The 19,439-nt window shown below is 38.5% G+C and overlaps 3 protein-coding genes across 8 annotated transcripts; 1 reads left to right on the top strand and 2 right to left on the bottom strand.

Moving 5' to 3' along the window:
* Nucleotides 1-2,630: 2,630 nt before the first annotated feature.
* On the bottom strand, nt 2,631-8,784 carry ist1 (IST1 factor associated with ESCRT-III). 6 transcript variants are annotated; one of them, XM_028585206.1, is made up of 11 exons: nt 8,677-8,779; nt 7,978-8,078; nt 7,652-7,832; nt 7,396-7,483; nt 7,192-7,275; nt 6,982-7,092; nt 6,683-6,880; nt 5,699-5,800; nt 5,152-5,197; nt 4,399-4,583; nt 2,631-4,356 (listed from the first exon to the last, which is right to left on the bottom strand). In XM_028585206.1, the coding sequence occupies exons 2-10, from the start codon at nt 8,063-8,065 to the stop codon at nt 4,429-4,431; spliced, it is 1,053 nt and encodes a 350-aa protein (XP_028441007.1). In that variant the 5' UTR covers nt 8,066-8,078; nt 8,677-8,779; the 3' UTR covers nt 2,631-4,356; nt 4,399-4,428. The 6 variants fall into 6 exon arrangements, with proteins under 6 accessions (XP_028441007.1, XP_028441000.1, XP_028441016.1 ...); XM_028585199.1 differs by having other exon boundaries at nt 2,631-4,362; XM_028585215.1 differs by having other exon boundaries at nt 2,631-4,357; nt 4,394-4,583.
* A 789-nt stretch (nt 8,785-9,573) lies between these two features.
* Nucleotides 9,574-16,214, bottom strand: mphosph10 (M-phase phosphoprotein 10 (U3 small nucleolar ribonucleoprotein)). Its single transcript, XM_028586590.1, has 11 exons — nt 16,010-16,214; nt 14,279-14,921; nt 14,027-14,196; nt 13,788-13,944; nt 12,690-12,831; nt 12,472-12,539; nt 12,232-12,369; nt 12,028-12,135; nt 11,618-11,725; nt 11,297-11,527; nt 9,574-9,983 (listed from the first exon to the last, which is right to left on the bottom strand). Exons 1-11 carry the CDS (start codon nt 16,093-16,095, stop codon nt 9,837-9,839), a joined length of 1,998 nt encoding a protein of 665 aa, XP_028442391.1. The 5' UTR covers nt 16,096-16,214; the 3' UTR covers nt 9,574-9,836.
* On the top strand, nt 16,087-18,394 carry mcee (methylmalonyl CoA epimerase). Its single transcript, XM_028586609.1, has 3 exons — nt 16,087-16,213; nt 16,991-17,331; nt 18,056-18,394. The coding sequence occupies exons 1-3, from the start codon at nt 16,186-16,188 to the stop codon at nt 18,206-18,208; spliced, it is 522 nt and encodes a 173-aa protein (XP_028442410.1). The 5' UTR covers nt 16,087-16,185; the 3' UTR covers nt 18,209-18,394.
* The last annotated feature ends 1,045 nt before the right edge of the window (nt 18,395-19,439 follow it).

The following is a 19,439-nucleotide window of genomic DNA, read 5'->3' on the forward strand; positions in this document are numbered from 1 at the left end:
TTATTGTATTTTACAAATGGGAGCTGATTATTAATTTACCACTTTTTTTTAAACCTTCATGTCACTGTAATTCATGCTGAAGGTGCATGTCATAACTTTTCATCTTACATGCCTACTTCTATGCGATTCAGCCTGTCCTCCTGTTGAATGATTGATGTAGCAGAACTAACTACATTTAAGTTTGTGCTTTTGGTTTGGGAATACAAGCAGGTCTGCGGATGCTTTAATGCCCTGTCTTAGACCTCCTGTTTTTATTTAATCACTGATTTTTTTTTTTTTTCATTTATTGATAATGTGTACGTATTGTATGTGTGAACTTGAATAAACAGATCTATATTATCTTTATTATTTAATACCCTAATGCATTTAATCCATTAGTGACTTATAACTAAAAGAGCTGAAGACATATCTTGCTGTCTAATAATTTACTATCACTTCTGAAAAAGGCAGTACATGACCTACTTCACTGACATTCTGGTTAATCCAACAGCCCACACCTCATTTTGTATCATTTTTCTTCACAGCACTCCAGCAGAGTCGCTCGACCCACATTAATGTCAAAGTAATTGGCTGATACACACCTTCACTGAATAAAAGGAGGAGGTGACGTCAATACCGCTGTGTATTCTAAGCTAATAATGAATAGTTTGTTACCAATGAAAAGCTGCAAAACTCACTGGCTCAAAGATCAGATATGTGACATTGTGACGCTTAAAGGGGAATTACGCCCATTATTTCCATACATGTTATTCCTATGGTCTAAGACAGTCCAAAAATATTAGTAAACATGAACAGTTCTCTCCTAAATCCAAACTAAGTGCTAAAAATCTAATTTGTAATGCCGTCAAGTATGAAGTATGGAACTGCTCCATAGACAATGAATTGGGAAAGATGTTATAGATGACACAGAGTACTAAGGGGAATGTTCTTTGTATGGGTACACTTTTGGCAACACGTTTTAGAACTGTGATCAATAGAATAATGCTCATTTGGGTAAAAATGTAGGTCCAAATAAATATTCTCCCATTCATTGGCTATGATGCAACTCCAGACTTTATACTTGATGACATCACAGGCCGAAGACTTACTTCTCTGGTTTCTGGCTCTAAGAGAGAGTAGCTCATGTTCACAAATATTGATTGAACTTTCCTAGACCATGGAAATAACATGTTGGAATTTGTAATTTAAGTGATGTTCCCCTTTTAAACTTTTGTTAAAAAGTCAACCCAAATAATTTATTTTAAATGAAATAATTTGAACTGCTTCGCGTCGGGGTCCTGATCACCCTGTCTGGGTCAACCTCCTCGCTCTACATTATCCTTACTTAACATCTAGCTTGTGTAGGTTGAATGCACTTATTGTAAGCCACTTTGAACAAAAGTGTCAAATGCATGCATGTCATGTAAACTAATATGCTTTGTTTATTCAACAAAGCACTGTTTAAAGAAGGGTTGACGTTTCAATCTTAAAATGTCCTGCTCATACACACAGAAAGCACAATTCCGGGATTGGAGAAAAACATGCTCTGGTTTATTGGCATTTCTTTAAACCAATCACAATCGTCAAGGTGCCTCTGCAAAATAGCCTTGGAAAGGAACTTGTTTTGGTGGAACATGTGTAGTTCAAAAGTTGTTTTAATAGTGTAACAGAAAACTCAGATTGGACAGGTAGTCTATGTAGCTGTCTGGATTTACCCTGCAGAGATCTGAGGAGCAATTAACCATAGTCCTCATAAATCGACCAGAGTTTAAAATTCCAACACAATGAAAGCGGAAGGAAACGGACATTGGCAAAAATAAATGCATCCGGCGGAATTTCCTGCAGCACCGGAGCAATCCTGGAATGAACATCATGGATATAGACTAGCAAACACTAGACTTTGAGTATTTATACCCTACCACCAGTATTTGAACCACCATTTTAGTTGTATTGAGTCAAATATACTCTCTTCTCAGTCACAGCTTGTCTTTTTACAGACATTGAATACTGATTGTAAGACTTAATGAAAAGAAGAGTCCACAAAAAAAGACTACGTCTACAAACATGACTCCCCCAACTTACAGTCTAACTCTTCAGTCTCTTATGCTAGTGGATATTGTCCAAAATCTTATTTCCAAATGCCTCATCTGCTACATTCTGCATTATGCAATGAGTTCTACAAACTCAACAGAACTGCAGATCTATCTCACCTTTCAAGCTATTTATCTATATCCTAAAGTTAATAGGTAATAGTCTGAATGCTAACAGTTACCACTATGACCATCTTCCCAGCTGCCCTTACTTGTGCCCTCTTAAAGAAATGGTTGTCTGAGTTTATCTTCAGGTAGCAGGTAGAACTTGTCTCAATACGATGCAGGCTTGTCAAAACAGAATTATTGGGATCCATAAAGAAAGTAAACAGAATCTGATCAGAAATAATAATAAAAAAAAAAAAAACTAAACATCAAAGATAAATAATCCACTTAATCTATAACTAGAGGCTTGTTGTAGGTCACGGCTACTCATATTTCTCTTTAGGAATAACTATTTCACTTTACACTAAGGACCTCTGCTGGTTACCATTCCACATTACAGCATTATAAAGCAGAGGAAGAGTTGTAAGCAAATAATCTAAAAAAAATCTTACCAGCTTCCAGTTCCAAATAATCTTTTATTAAATTTTTGTTTTAGTATACAGTGGAAAAAAAACTCATTTTTTGCAACAAGACACCATTTTGTGTCTCAATGTTTATCATGAAAGAACAATCCAACATATATAAGACAGTGAGCAGATCACAGTTCTGTAGTGTTAATAACGTCTCTCTCTACTTTATCCAACATATGTAAAACCTATCAATAAACTGAGTCTATCACCCAGCTGGAAAGCTTTTTAATTTGCTTTCCAGAGATTGCTGAATCATGTTATTCAAGGCCATCGTCCATTTGCCATGAAAGCAGAGCTGGGTGGGGTTAGGTTGCAGTGACGCGTCACGTCTGTATGTCAACAAAACCTTGGAAGAAATACAAACATCGACCTCTATTGCCAGTATAGGTGTTTTTTCAAATACACAAATTTCAACTTAACAGGTTTTTAGAGAATTGCATTTGGGCAAAGCTAATAAAGGAAAGTGTAATCTAATCAACTGGGAACCAATACAGGTAACCTGTATCCAGTCTTGATGGACAACAAATGCATAATCCATAATAATACAGACTGGCAAGGCATCCGATGAGAAATGGTGACTAAGGCAAATGCAGTGGTGTTGCACATACAGAATAAGACACATGCACACACGATCACAGAGGACTAAACCAACCGATCAATATTTATATCAAATCAATCAAATAAGGTTGCTGTGTGGCTGCTCATGTCTGCACACATTTTGCTTGTAAATTAAGTACTTTAACAATAAGAAGGTGCATGTATTTGACATTCAAAGGGGCAAAAAAAACAACCTTTATTTGGAGCTACTGTATATAAAAACTAGATTTGTCAAATATGGACAACTCCCTACTACCAAACTTTATGCTTTACAGTTCAAATCATTCCTGTAAATAGGTCTATATATCTTTATTGTATTATATTACAGATTTCCATACACTATACCCCTGTAACAGGTTTGACATGTGTCCCCATGAGCTTTTCCTGAAGAGCTCATACACCCCTTTTTTCTAGTATAAATAAACCTTGAAGAGAGGGTTTTAAAACATCATTTCCGCAGTGACAAAACTGCATGACTGCGCAAGACACTGAAAATATGGCTTCCATCAGTCTCGATACCTTTATGCGAAGAAAATTGTTGTGTATTGTGCCCTTAGCTCAGAAATTATCTCTAGCCTTTGTTACCGTGAACGCCAGCTTCTCATCAAACTGGGGCGGCCAGTCGGGCCCGTTTGACTAGTCTGAGCCTGAACTGAGGGACACAGCATGTGCAAGGTCAAATCAAGGCATGTACTGTAAATATTCGTCAGACCCAAAAAAGTCTCCCGGAAAAACAATTAAAATCTAAGTTATATAGTAGATCACACAGACAAATTGGAAACGTTAAAAGTCGGTATGACCTTAAATGAGAAGGAGTGAACAGCGGCCAACACCCACGTGATTGCATGTAAGAATATAGATTATGTGCCCTGTAGAAAGAAATTAAAACATGTGGCAGTCACTGGTACTGCCAACTGAAATGAGAATTCTGTTAACTGACAAGGTCATAATTATACGAATGAGGTAAGAATACATATTTGTTTAATATCTATTTAAGATTACTTCACCGTGGAAGGTGGAGAACTATCCAAATCGGAATCATAGCCTTGAACTTTTTTTCATTTCCTGTTCTGAGCTGCGTAGATGACGGCACAGGCCTGTGTGTGTGTGTGTGTGTGTGTGTGTGTGTGTGTGTGTGTGTGTGTGTGTGTGTGTGTATGTGTATGTATAGACCAGGAATATAGCAATTAGGTCTTCTTCTTCAGCTCCTCGAACCGCCGCGTTAAGTCGTCAAAATCAATGTCATCCGAGCTTGTGGTGTTTCTGCCGAAGGAGGATGTGGGGAGTGTGTCGGGAACAGAGGGGAGTTCTGGGAGAGCGTTGTTGTCAAATAGGCCGGGACCTGGAGAGTAATATATGGTATTTAATTCAATTTATGCAGCAGTATATCTGGCAGTTTATACAACAGCAACAGGCAATGATAATGGCTTTGTGTGCGAATTTAACCAGCACATAATGGAAAGTCAGAATAGCAGAATTACTCAACAGGAAATGTAAATATAGGAATGAACAAATGTTTACACAGAAGAGGGATAATTTTAATACTATTTCAAAGATCTAGTGAAATCCTATATTTTTCTTCTTGTCAAATATCCTATAAAAAGACAGACCAACAATAAATGTATCCTAAGTACAGCCTGTGATGCCTCTCTGACACAGACCTCCATTTTAAAAACAGAACAGCAACATTGGCACCGTAGCTTGTTTTTAAATCAATACCACGTATGTTCCCAACAAATACACTATATACTATTATTTGGGTAACATCTGCTAAAAACTACAGTACACTAGGAACCGTTTTTTTTTTTTAAATAAATAAAAAGGCATTTTTACTAAATGGGTTTATTTCTTACAGTAATAGAAATATAGAATATAGGCAACCTTATACTTTAACTGTTGGCAGAACTCACCTACGGCCTGCGAAGGAACAAAAGGTTTGACGGTTAGGTCATCAATCTGAAACACAGAAAATGTGTAAGGGATAGTGCAACCTTCATATTGAAATAAAATAAATATTTGTTAGTGTTCAGAAAGAATTAACAATTTCATTCAACGATACAGACGTAAAGACAAACAGTAAGAAAATAAAATAAAAAGGGAAAATAGTAGGGCTCTTTTCTTTTTTTTTTTTAAACAATCACCTTTAGTGTGTGACACAAAAACTTTAGGACTTAACTAGCATCAGCTGTCTCTAAAATGCACTAAACACTCTTACCTGTTCATTTTAATCCCACTCAGAGCAACTGATCAAGTCAAAGTTAGTAGTTAGTGTTAGCGGTTCATGCTAACTATATCCATGAGGATGAAGCAGAATTTGGGCCTACTCTGAGACATAGTGTAAATAAGTAGAAAACAGGCAAAACTGCAAGCAAGTTGAATGAACTGCTCTTCCCTGAGTGGTGCCCTGCCCTGTCCGTCTGGGAATGGGGCATGGATGGGAAGGGTTCAGTCACTTACAGACTCGTATGTGGGGGGACATGAGGGCAGCTGAGGGGGCGGCCCTCCTCCCATGGGGTGCTGGAAGTCATTGTAGGTTCCAACTGGAGCATTATACGGTTCCTGGAGGAAAACAGTCAGGTACAAGTCAGCGGGAGGCAATAGACTACTGTAAATGCATAATTCTCCTCTCTTTTAGGATAAGAAAGTACAATTGTGTTTTGAGATCATACATCACATTTTGGGTGCCATCATCGCTGGTAAAACTACATCTTTTACACATCGCCACACACGGTCATATCATCACAATAACCGTCTTCAACGCAATAATCAGCAATGGCTGGGAAGGACTAACTGCTTAGAAATGGGCCAAAAACTTAACTTTACTTCAGAATAAAATGGGTCGTATTTTGTTAAAAGGGTATGTTTATTCAAATCACAAAACAATAAATCACTGAAGATAATCTACAGACCTCTTTTTCTGGCAGCTTTAGTTAAAAAACAGTTTCAGGAGAAATGTCCAAAACTGGCCCCAGTAATATCACCGTGGACTTCTTTGAGTAACCAGGACAGTGCTAATGAAAACACATGTTGCTGTTCAGTTTTTTTTTTTTTTTTTTTTTTTTTTTTCTGTTCAGCTTTGAGCACCAAAAACAAAATTCCATTAACCTCTGTCATGGTGGGATGGTAGCCAAAGTTCTTTGTGGTGATATGGGGGAACTTTCCCTTTAAAGCAAGTTAAAAAATATGGCAAAAACTCAAATGATGACCATCTTTTAAAAAGATATGTTGTTGTATTATAAACATGTTTTAAATCATTAAAGTAAATGTTTGTTTTAACTCTGTTTGAGGATTTATAATAATCATCAAGATAATCATACATCCCATTAATTTTGGCAAAGGTAATTGCACTCCATGGTTGGTAGATATGACGATACTGTATATACTGTGATGGAAGATTTCATCCATGTAGCTTCCTCCTATGAAATGAAAATGAACTCTTACCGCTCCTTTGGGAGGTGGATAGTTGAAAGCTGTTGGCATAGGCATGGGCATGGGCATGGGCATAGGCATGGGCATAGCTGCATTGGGAGCAGTGAAACCTCCACCACCACCCCCTCCTCCTCCTCCTCCTCCTCTTCCAGACTTCTTGTCATTGTCCACGTCAATCAGGTCTGCATCTTCTCCAAGAGACACCTCGGGCTGTACGGAGACAGGGGTGGGGATGAGTGGGTAAATAAACACAATGCATAATGCACTTCATCCTTCATAGTGAGTGATAACAGATTATTTTTAAGTCTTACCCGGACCATAGCATCAGGTTCATATGGCACATTATAGTTCTTGGCGATCTCTATCAGGTAGCGCTCCACCAAGATCTTGGGAGGGGCCTCCACGCCCAGTTTATGCATCAGCTATAAACACATCAGATATTTGATTAGGTCCCGCTAAAAAATTACCAGGCTAAAGGTTCCTGCATTCTTGGACAGACAGTCGGTGAATAAATTGCCTACCCTATCATTGACCGTGCCAATCTGGTTCGTCCTGCACAGCTTGCCGTACTCCTTGCTATATTTTGCACATAGCTGCTCAGATACCTGATAGAGGCATTTAGAGATAAAAATGTCAAGAGTGGCATATTAGGAATAAATGGACAGAACTTGTTCAATATGGTTATGAATGCCATCAGTACTATGTTATATCTAGACAGTACTTACAGTTCTTAGTTCAGACACCTCTGCCTGGAGGCGAGGAGCTGCCCAGATGAGAGTGGACACTGCCTCCTGTAAGCCTGGGTCCAGTTCCCTAAGTGGAGAAACAGAAAAGGGTTTAAAAAGAAAAGGCCAGAATGACAGCCAGAGATGAAGTTAATAGCAAAGTGAAACCCCCACATTCCCCATCGTCAATTCATGTATATCATCAGTATGTTCAATACAAGTGGTATTAGTTCACCTTGTTAGCTAAGTTACTCACTTCATGGACTGAATGAGGCCAAAGCGAGTCAGCAGGAGGTCACAGTAGAGCTCCAGGATCTCCATGGCTTCCACCATATAGTCTTCTCTGATAATGTGCTCCACACGGATTCGTGCCCGCTCATCCTTTCCCGATGACAGGTAATCTGCGATCTCTTTCCTTGCCTTTTGAGCAAGCTCAGCTTCATTTAAAATTTGTGAATGGAAGTGAGAAAAGGTAAACTGTCATTACTTGGGATAAATAGAAAAATGAAACAAGAACCCACTGATTCCACATAATCAACTGTAAGAGTAGTACCAGGGTTTTTAAATCAGCCCAGGACTTACTTTTCTTTTTCTCAAGGAGTTTGAGTCGGTTAATGACCAGCCGGAGGTTGACTCTTAGCCTCTCTGCTTTAAATCCTCCTCCCAGCATGATGATAGACTATAAACAGGGGAGCATGAGAGGAGCAGAATCCATACAGGAAGCATACAACCAAAACCAACCTACATAGTCCATTAACCTCGCCCCCACCTCTGATCCAGTGAATCACTTTATCATGTGAGCATGACCAACCCATCCCAACAGAATGACTTCGCATATTTAGCTAATCATAACAAATACAACACACGCGAACACTTTTAAGGCACCATTAAACGTTTAAAAGCTCAAATTGGTAACGTTAGCCTTAGCCTGACGCGACCGACAGCTGACGCGGCTACCTAACGTTGCCATCTTATCTAGCTAGCTAACAGCTATTTCATTTCTCGGTTTTTCATTTATTCACTAAACCACGCTATAATATAACGTTAGACGTTTAGAAACCAAACCCGGGGTCTGTTTTGCCAACCCTGACTGTTAGCTAGCTTTTGCTTTGTTAGCAGGCTGTTCTGTCATCGTTTGCGCTAACTAACGTTAGCTAACGTTACCAAGCTCTCGCTCAACGATAGCAGTCAAAACAAACTGATAAAACATACTTTAGTTTGAAGAATTGTTCAATCTTAAAGCGATCAGCGGTTAATAAATAGACAGTTTATTTAACTTACCTGTAAATATCAGTGAAGCGTACACCAACTTATTTGGGTTTCTGTCTGTTTCGTCGCCCGGTTCACTTCCGTAATGATCTTTAGTGACGTCATGGGAATTTTACCTCAAGGGGGCGTGGTCTTCATACTTTCTGTCAAACAGGAGTCAACCAGTGTGGTTTGCTAATTTTTTTTTAATAGAAACAGTTACTACTTACAACTTAAAGTAGTTTTTTTTTTACTTTTACATTATTATATTTAAGAGAAAAATATTCCACTTTCTATTGCACAAGAAGGTTACCTACACATTACACAAGCTAATTATGTTAGATTTTACATAAAAACATAACATATAGTCAGTCTCTAAAACGTGATGGGAGAAACTACTCAGCAGTATAAAATTAGCTCCACCTCCAATAGCTACTTTAAATGCTGCTTACATGTTAATTTGTCTGTAATAATCCAATATAATACTTGTGATAAAATCAAACTGAGGGGTCAATCTGCAGAATGTTTTTTTTTTTTACTTTTGATACTTTCACTACTAATACTTCTGTGCTTATACTTAATGCACTAGTCAAAAAGTCCTATAGGATTTTCATTGTTTCCAATAGAATCCTTTAGGATTCCCATACATTTCTACAACTCCTAAAGAATTTGTATTGGAAAAGTTTTTCTTTGAGGATTTTCAGTCCAAATCTTTTTTTCTCTCTTTTTTTTCCTATTGATTCCAATAAATGCTTTAAGATTTCTATACATTTTTAAAATTCATAAAATAATTTGTATGCCCTTTATAAGAAAAATGTTGGTTCTTGTAGGATTTTTAGTCATATTGGAAATGGTTTTTTTTTCTTTTTCAATTGAATGTCACATGTCAAATCTTTTTTTTTTTTTTTCTTAAAACTCTGAAATGTAATCTGTCTTTGAGTACTTTATTTCTGTTCCTTTGTAAAGTATCTCTCTTCATTTGTGTACCACTATCTTACTAAGGCAAGAGTATTATTGCTTATACACCTTGATGTCAGACCCCCCCACACACACACACACACACACACACACACACACACACACACAAACATTTAACAGGGCCTTTCGAGATTTAATATATTGCAGCCCTTTCTTTCTAATAAAAAAGAATCTGAACAAAAAAAACAATCTTCCACAACAAACCATCACAGTTGTTATAACTTGAGTTTGCTGACAGAAATCTCTTTGCGTTTCTTCTTTGAAGACTGGTCCTTTGCACTTTTGATCTGACTTTTAACCTGGTCCTGCAGTTCAGAGAAGAAGGCTTGAGACGACCGCAGAGCCTTGTCCTTCCCTTCATCCTGAGAAGAGGGGAACACCGTGTTAGTTGAGTCATCTCAGGAACCTACATAGTTTAATTCATTATCTAAGAATCAATGTAATGGATATTTTGGCATTAGAAGGTGTGACGTGCCTGGGTAGTGGAAGGAGATACATACTACTAACACATAAGTAACTAAGTACCAACACCATAATGTAAGAGTACTCTGTAACATGTAAAAGTCCACCATTTAAAGTTAAACAGAAGTATTTTTAGCAAAGTTTTAAAAGTTGAAATATTTGTTATGCAGCTAAATAGCTTCTATTACAGGGTATTCACACCAAAAAAAGCGATCCTGTGATTTGCCACAGGGTTGTGCGGCGGGGGGAGTGTCCATGAAACGGCCCATTTGTGTTACGTCCTGTTGTGTTCTTAAACCCCCCAACAAAGCATAAGTAAACTTCATATTTCACAATTATGGTTTTTCCGTCAGACCGTTTATAGGTTATATTATTGGCCATGGCAGCGTGGCGTGGGGTTGCGTTTCTCCAAAAGTTGAGTCATTCTCAACTTTTCGCCGTAGGCCCGCTGTGTTTTTTTTGAGTGTACCCCCTGCAGCACCCCCCGCTGCAGCCTAACCTCACTACCCCCATCAAAACGAATGGAAAGACCTGCGTTTTTGGACGGCTGACGCAGGCAGTCTGAACGAGGCCTTAGTGATATATTACTACATGTCATGTGTGATTACTATTACAGAGGTTTGAAAGGGTAAACAAGATTTTTATGTTGTAGCTGTTCGAGAGGCAGCTAATTTTAATTATTTTATATACTTTTGGGTAGTTTGATGAGTGCATGCATCATATGTTATAGTGTTCATAAGTTCTGTGTGTAAAATATTTATCACTAAAGTAGCTAGTGACTATGGCTGATACATGAGGTGGAGTAGAAAGTACAATATTTCCTCTGAAATGTAGAAAAGTATAAAGTGGCATAAAATGGAAATGCTGTAAATAAAAGTGAAATAAAGTAGCTCAAAAACGTACAAGTACAGTACTTAAGTAAATGTACTTAGTTACTTTCTACTACTGGATTCAGTCTTCCCATTTTCAACATAATTATGTAAATAAAATCCAGTGTGGGATTTGGTCCACTTAACTATTTGGGGCACAGTCAGTGTTCATATCATCACAGTTGTCTTTCCCCCCTTTATATCTTCTAATATATATATTATTTTTTTTTTTGGGGATAATTTTGAACAGGCTAATTTTCTACTCTGAGGTGCATGACAAATACATACACTGAATGTATACCGTCCTAAGTGATGTGTTTAAGAACATGAGAGAAAACACTCACCTTCAATATCGTGGCTTTGCCTCCTTTTGTGAGTTTTTTCAGGTTTTCTGTGACTTCAGCCTTGGATGGCTTTTTGTTCTCGCCTGTTTTACTGGCCTCTTTAAGTTTCTGTCTCTTTTCTTTCTCCTTGATCTTTAGACGCTTCACCATCTTCTTGTGGCGTCTGTCACGCTTCTTGTCCGTTGATGTCTTCTCAGTATCACCCAGAATATCTCCTGCTTTGTTCTTCTCCTTTGGTTAGAGGAAAGCATAGTTAGAAACACTTTATAACTAAATGTAGCAAGATAAAAATAAATGTTGGAAAATGGATAAGTGGCAAACCTTGACTTCTTCTGGTGCAAGCAGCGTAGCATCACTAGCGCTGACTGGAGCCACCTCCTCCATTGTGATGGTTGGCAGGTTAGACACCACTTTGACCTCGGGAACAGGCTGTGGACAAAGGGCAACATGAATGTGTATTTTGATAACAGTGCATCTTTTCTCAAAGATCTGTTGAAATATTTAGTTAGTTAATGTATTTCTATTCCACTTTATGCATTGGCTTCATTTACAGACATGTTTTTCGAGGGGATGGCATGCCCAATATGTTTTTGCTAAATAAGCCTGTGATTTCTGTTGAGTGCTGACACTAACTTCTACACGTTTCAGATGCTTTCTAAAAGAACCCTCAATATTTTAGGCATATTTAGCCCATTTCGGTTAGTGATGTCAGGGGGCTTGGTTAAACTTACCGGTTTAGGTGTGAAGTGGAAGTTGGAGAGAGCATCCAACTTGAGGAAGAGTGTGTCCATAAGCTTCTGAATTTCTACATGGGATGGGTTCTCCTCCTCTGTCTTTTGCTGAATTTTAAAAAAAGAAATACAAAAAGAATGATGCAGCACAGGTTCATATGTATTGGGGTAGCAGTCAAAATAAGATAAATGTAAAAGACAAACCTGATTCTGCTTGAGGTATTCCTGCTCGTAGACTTCTGCTAGACTCTGTTTGCTTTTCTCATGGTCCAACGTTAGCCTCTTTTTGTACTCAAACACCTCCTCTTTGGGTTTCTCCTTGCGGACCACATCATCAAATGCCTTACACAATCACAAGTCAAAGGCAGTGGGTTATAATCAGGCAACAAAAGAAAAACCTTCTTTTTTTTCCAGACAATATAAAGACAAGTTATTGTGACTAACCTGGTCTTTAATTCTCTGTTTGATGATGTCTTCAAGCTGTAGCGTGGTTTCCTCTGTGATACTAGGGGCTAAAACAGCAAAGATAAAAATCTTGTTATCCGATTTAAAATAGCAAACAGAAAAGCCATTTTAATAACCTTAATTAAATAACAAACATAAGACTGGCATGAGGATATGTATAAATCCTACATGAGAATGCAACACACAAAGTCACTCACCCATCCTGGATGTCTGCTCAAACTCCACATGTTCCTCCAGCATGCTGTTCTCTGGTCGAGTCTGTGCAGTCACCTCTCCGGACAACTGCCAGGGCTTCTCTGCAAGAGCTGCTTTCTCCAACTCGTCGATCTTCTCTGACATCTTCAATAGGATATAAAAAAAAAAAAAAAATCACGATTAGCGTAGCCTGAAAAGCCAGACCCACATCAAGATGTTGGGTCTGGGAACTCACCATTGACAGGGCTCAATCCGAGGGGCGGGATAAACGGTTGTCTTTCAAATTCCCTCTGCACGCAATAGGATAGCGCTACAACCAGGCAGAGCAACGAAGAAGGTAGCGAAGATAGTTTATAGATTAAACTTTTGCCGTATCCGACTCTATACACGATGTGATTGGCCTGACCAAAATTTGGTTTTTCCAGCTCGCAAGCCAACGGACAGTGCCTAGACTGACCCTGGCTGCAAAATACATTTTCTGCCACTAGGGTGCGTAGATTTCTAGGCTACGATTAGTGGGCATTCATACTGAAATCAGCCCTGCGCTAAAACAACACAAGGGGTTACATTGATAGGAGCTTGTTGCCTCAGGTACCGGTAAGACATGAAACATAAACCAGGAAGTCCACTATGAAGAACAGATCCATGGGTTTAAAGGATTCTCAGGCTCTTTCAGACATACAGCCCGTTACGTTAATCTTATGGCAAGTAAACATGCCTTATGTCTGAATAAGCATCCTGGTTACTTTTGTAATTAAATATTTCCTGATTGAAGCACTCATTTAGCATTTTATTTAGTAAGACCAAATTAAACATTGGTGCATTAGGGAAGCTTGGCCTAATTGTTAAACAGAAAAAGGGTTTCGTAGAAAACAATTTGGATATTCCTCAATCGGAAGAATAAAGTATTGTTTTGGTAACTGGTAATTGTTTTGAAACTGACATTTTTGGCACAATGCCGAGCCCTACAAGCAGCACTGTTGCATTAATAACTTTATGGTCTACAAGTGGTGCAAAACTCACCCACTAATTATGACTCGTGCCACATTTAAGCCACACAGACTGTCAAATCAAATTAGCAACATTCGAAACCTGATTACCTTTTCTTGGCGTTTCTCAAATGATGACTTTGATTTAGACTTTGCTGAGCTTGGAGTTTTTCCTCCAAAAATGTCCTCCATGTCCTCTCCCTCACTGTCCTCGTCCCCAGAGAGATTAAAGGTCACTTTCTTATTAGATTCTTTAGTCTCTTCATCCCTGGCAAACACAAATATGCTGGAATCAACCAAACATGCTTCTCCCACACATAATGATATGCATTACATAAAATCACACTTACTCATCTCCGCCTTCCTCTTCACCATCATAATCATCTTCCTCGCCATCTATTTCTTCTTCACCTTCTTCTTGGCTTTCATCCATGCTGTCATCCTCGCCATCTGCTTTAGCTGGTTCACTATCCACAGCATCAAAGAAGTCCTTGTACTTCAGATTCCTGGAGCTCTTTACCTGTCAATTTAAACACTAATCAATACATTTTATACCATTATAACACAATAAAATAAGTGAGAATAAGTTATACAATACATACTGCGTTTTTCTTTTTCTTTTTGGTAGAAAGTACTTGATCTAAGTCGAGATCGTCATCCTCATCGGAGGGCAGGTCCTGAAAATAGTCTAACTCATCTTCATTCTCGTCCTCCTTTCCTTCTCGCTTGTCCATATCATCAAGAAACAACTCCATCTCTGACAGTTTGAAGAACGAATCATCAACCTCAGAGGGAATAACCTTTGTTTTGGAGCCTTTCCTTCCAATCTCCTTCTTCTGTTTCTCTCGCTTCTCTAGAGCATCCACATCAAAATCTAAATCAGAGTCCTCATCTGTGTAATCCTCTGCCCCATCCTCAGCCTCCAAAGCCATTTTCTTAGACTGTCTAGGTAGTTCCTCCTCCTCTTCTTCATTATCATCTTCATCATCAGTCTCTACTTCTTCCTCCTCTACCAGCACCGTTAACGTTTCATCTGACAAAGCCTCATCAGCTACATTTTTAAAGTGTTCTAGTACGGCGTTGTTCTGCAGCTCCAGCTCCTGCCAGATCTGCTCTTCATCAAAGTTTTCCACCACCAGCTGAGCCAACGGGCTGCCTTTAGAATCTGCAGGCTCCTCAGCTTTGTGGAGGTCGTACAGGGTCTTAGTGAGAGAGGTAAAGTCTGCTGCCACTCCATCTTGAAGGCTAAAAAGATAAAAACATACAATCAGTATGGCAAGTATGGTGTATTATTGAAAGTAAGATGGTGTTTATTTGTATTTGTCCAAAAGACACCCAGAGACAAGATGAGAAGAAGAAGAAACATTATTCATCACATACAATCATACAGTACAATGTAGCGAAATTCAATCTCTGCATTTAACCCATACTAAGCATTAGGAGCAATGGACGCATAGATGTGTGAGTGAGTGTCTTACGACCAACTTATACAGATAACATTTTAACTTCCCATTTTGCAGTGTGTAATTAAGAGTCTCACCCTACATTACGCTGTTATATCTTATCTAAGTTATCTGTAAGGTTTGTGAAACTCGATAAACATCAAATGTAGTGAATTAATTAAAACTATGACTCCTCAAGTCATGCATCTTAAAAGCATTTTAATATTTTAAAGTTTTTTAAGTTTTGTTCCTCTTTGGTTACACTACCACAGCAGCTGGTTGTTTTGCAATATCACAATCAAATCATCCCATAACGTGCAGCATTTGCTTATATTTAACTTGTTTCTTCCACTATTTCACCACTTTGTTAATATAGTAGGGACCAGCTGTCCCCTTATGTCAAACATGCTTAAAATGTAAAACTAACAGAAAGAAAGTGTAGATGCAGGATAGTTCAGATTTCTGTGATTGTGGGGGTTATATTTGAGTTAACATCTTGTCTTTTTCAGTGGAGTTATGATTTGAGAACCTCTTTTAAGAGCCCAATAACTAAAATTGAAAAATAAACCCAACTTTTGAACTTTAAACCTGTGGTCATTGTGCTTTGACTGCTTGGTCCACGACATTAAGGTCCAGATAAAGAACACCTTGGGTAATTTGGTTCCCACACAAGTCATCCGTCTAAAGACATGCAGATATCATACCATGGAAGTTAATAAGGCGATTTGATAAATAATAAATACCCTCCAAGAAACACGGTGCTGACGCTAGAAGTGCATGCAGTTAGCTTTAGCTCCAGGTTAGCTAGTTCTAACTCGTCTCTTCAAACATGCATATACAACATTTAACAGCTTTTTCAACAACACAAACATACAGACAGCCAACACTTGCCTAAGAAAGTTCTCTGGCTGTGCTGTGTTGACATTTATTTTCTTTAAACACTCCTCCAGCACGCTCCAAACATCTCCACTAGCCATCTTCTCTCCCACATGTGTGACCGTCTGTGTCGCAGGTAAATACGCTCGCCGAAAAACTCTTCCACTGCTGTTTGGTTCCGAGATACAAACATGGCGTCCGCCGTGCTGAAGGTTGCAGGTTGGTTTGTGTCAACAAATACATATCTACCAAACGCATACTTATATCAGTATGGTCGATTTCTTTTTTGTATAACCTCAAATGAGACTGCAGCGTTGTCGAACATTAGCTGCGTTACACTAAGTTACTGTCCAAGTTAAACCCGATGTTAATGTTAACGTCATGGGTTTGTATGTTTGGCTATGGTACTTTTCGTGTTTTTGTCAAAAAAAGAATTCATCGGAACTGAAGACATTTAAACATAATAAACATGTACACACGTTTTTTTTTCAACTCAGATTTGAAATAGTAAAATTGACCTAACGTAACATTTTGTGGAATGCCACAGCTTTTGCATAAACGTAACTCCCTAGCGGAGTATTTGATCAGTGTTTTAACCTATGCATCAGTCATTAAATGCATGCTATGCAGGCAGTCAGACCTTGTTCAAACCATAAACTGTATATTAGTATTTAGTCTATGGTTCAAACCCACAGACCTTTATTTTGAAATATAGTGACGATTCCAAAGATACCAAATGTCAGGTTTAGTTTGGGGAAATGTGTGTAAATTTGTGCACAAAAATACACCTAGAATATTTCCATTTGATGGAGTGGTCAGCCATAACAAAACATGTCTTTGGGTTCACTCTGTAAACAACATACAGCAATTGAACTTGTTGAAACAAGCTGGTACATAATATATTGTATATACTGTCAGACAGTGTACAATAAGTCTGTAGTTTTAGGACTAATATTCTTACAACTAATCTCACTATATTTTAACCTGTTTATTCAGTGGCAGGTCTTTCCAGATGTTCTCATCTCACACTCATGAGGGCACATTCAACGACATCACCCCTCCATCAGGGTGTTCCTGGATCACTGTGGAAGCTGGGGAGGCTAAACCACATTGCCATCGCAGTCCCAGACATGGAGAAGGCCACAGCTCTGTATCGGGACGTGCTGGGGGCCACAGTGAGTGACAAGGTACCCCTGCCCGAGCACGGCGTCTACACTGTGTTTGTGGAGCTCGGCAACACTAAGCTGGAGCTGCTCCATCCTCTGGGGGAGAAGAGCCCGATCGCTGGCTTCTTACAGAAAAACAAGTCTGGAGGAATGCACCACATTTGTATTGAGGTGAGACAGAAATAATAGCATGTCGTAGGGATTACACTCAGTGGACACTTTATCAGGTACACCTGGTCAGTATTGGACTTTAACCCTCAGATAAGCTTGAATAGAACGTTGTCACTGAAAACATTATCTGTCATAGCAGAATACAGTAAGTACAGGTGTAACTGGCAACATTAATTTAGGCTTTGTTCCCTTTGCAAGTGAGTCAGCTGGCACAATGGGCTTTTTTGACAGCAGACATTATGACGTGTCATTCTTGGAAAAGCACAGGTGTTATATTATTGATGGCTCTGTTCTGTTCAACTGTCCATCACTAGTAAGCCATGAAAATGTGAAAGTATGAACAATACCAGGACCCTGACACCAAAGTAGCTAAATAGAATTTAGCCATCACTAATTTTATTATTTACACTTGTGCTTTTCTCACTGTCACAGGTCTGTTTGAATTTTGTCCGATGAAGGTCTGAGGACCAAAAGTTGTGTTAATTAAGTGAGTTCAAGCAGTAGTCAACCGGTATTAGAAACAATATTACATAAGTTGCCCACATTCTATACCTTATCTGAACCACTCAGTCCTCTGTTATACTTTGGACAACAATACAGCAAAAACTGTACATTTTCTGCACTCAATTTCTTTACTGTGCAATAAAGATTATTAGTATGATAGTGTGTGTATCAGACTAACCAAAGTTAGAAAAATAATTTACAGTTTTCCTCTTGGTTGCAGGTAGACGACATTAACTCTGCGATAGCCGACCTGAAAGCAAAGAACATCAGAACTCTGTCAGCAGAGCCCAGGATAGGTGCTCACGGGAAACCAGTGATGTTTCTCCATCCTAAAGACTGTGACGGTGTGCTGGTGGAGCTTGAAGAAGCATGAACATGTCAGTCTGACAAGGATTGTTGTTAATTCACATTTGTATGTTCCACAATCAGTTTGACAACAAATGTTTATTTTGTAATATTGATCTATAGCACTTCAGAAATGTGCCTCAAAGTTATTCTTCCAGGTCTGTTCTTGACTTCCCTGTTGTGTTGGAAATAAATTGTGTGGTGTTCAATGGATGTCAATTTGCATTTGAGTCAGGAATCTAACTTGTCTTCACCCCACTATACTTCAACAAAAATTAAGATGACTATATGGGTCAGGCAGAACATAGGCCAAATTTCCTAATCAGATTCACAATTTTTGACTACAACAAAGTTTAATATTAAATAAAATATTAAAAACGTTAGGTGAAACCGAAATAGGAAACATACTTAAGTTCAGAGTGCAGTACAGTTAAGTTGGCCAAAGATTCAAAATCAGACACGTTTTCTTGGCATGCAGTATAAATAGTGAATATAAACACTTGTTTCTCCTTTATTAAAGTTGATTGTTAATTAATGTATTATTTAAAACCAGGCCTCTAAACCACTAGGAGTGACTCTAGTACCAACAGTCGGTATCCCTGAACTCGGGATGGTGACGCAGACCTACGCACAAACATTTCATTTACACTTCCTGTAAAATGTTTTACGTTTCTGTGTTAGAAATCCCCTGATCACTTGACTTTTTATAAGCCCTAGAGATGCTCCAAACGATCAACATACATACTGTAACTTTTAAAATGAGTCTTTGGAACCAGGTTTGGAAATACTTGGGCACAAAAGAGACAAGTGACAATTTGCTAATGCCTTAAACGGCAAATGATCATAATTAGTTTCACGTCAAGCTATTATTTTTGGTGTATATTTTCTAGGGACCACAGGCTGAGGAAAACAGTAATTATGTTCTTCACATTTAGATAAACATTGTGATTATTTTCTCAATTACCAGTCTCTGGAGTCTCATTCAGCTACCAAAATGTTGGCTGTCCATCAGTTTAAATACAATGCCAATAGTCAGATCTTTAAAAAACATGTAATTTGAAAAGATAAAAAGCAGACACTACAATAGAGGAGTTCTTAGTTTGCTCACTCGAGTGAAATCATACTAAAAAAGGTGTCAGCCGTGACTGCCTAGTTCTGTTTTCTCTGGTAATGGAAGTGAAACAGATTATTAGTACTACCTGTTTGCCGGTGGGGGAATTTTGCGGTTTTTCAGATACAGAGCTCAATAGACCATTCAA

The sequence above is a fragment of the Perca flavescens genome, chromosome 1, assembly GCF_004354835.1.
Source record: "Perca flavescens isolate YP-PL-M2 chromosome 1, PFLA_1.0, whole genome shotgun sequence".
NCBI lineage: Eukaryota > Metazoa > Chordata > Actinopteri > Perciformes > Percidae > Perca > Perca flavescens.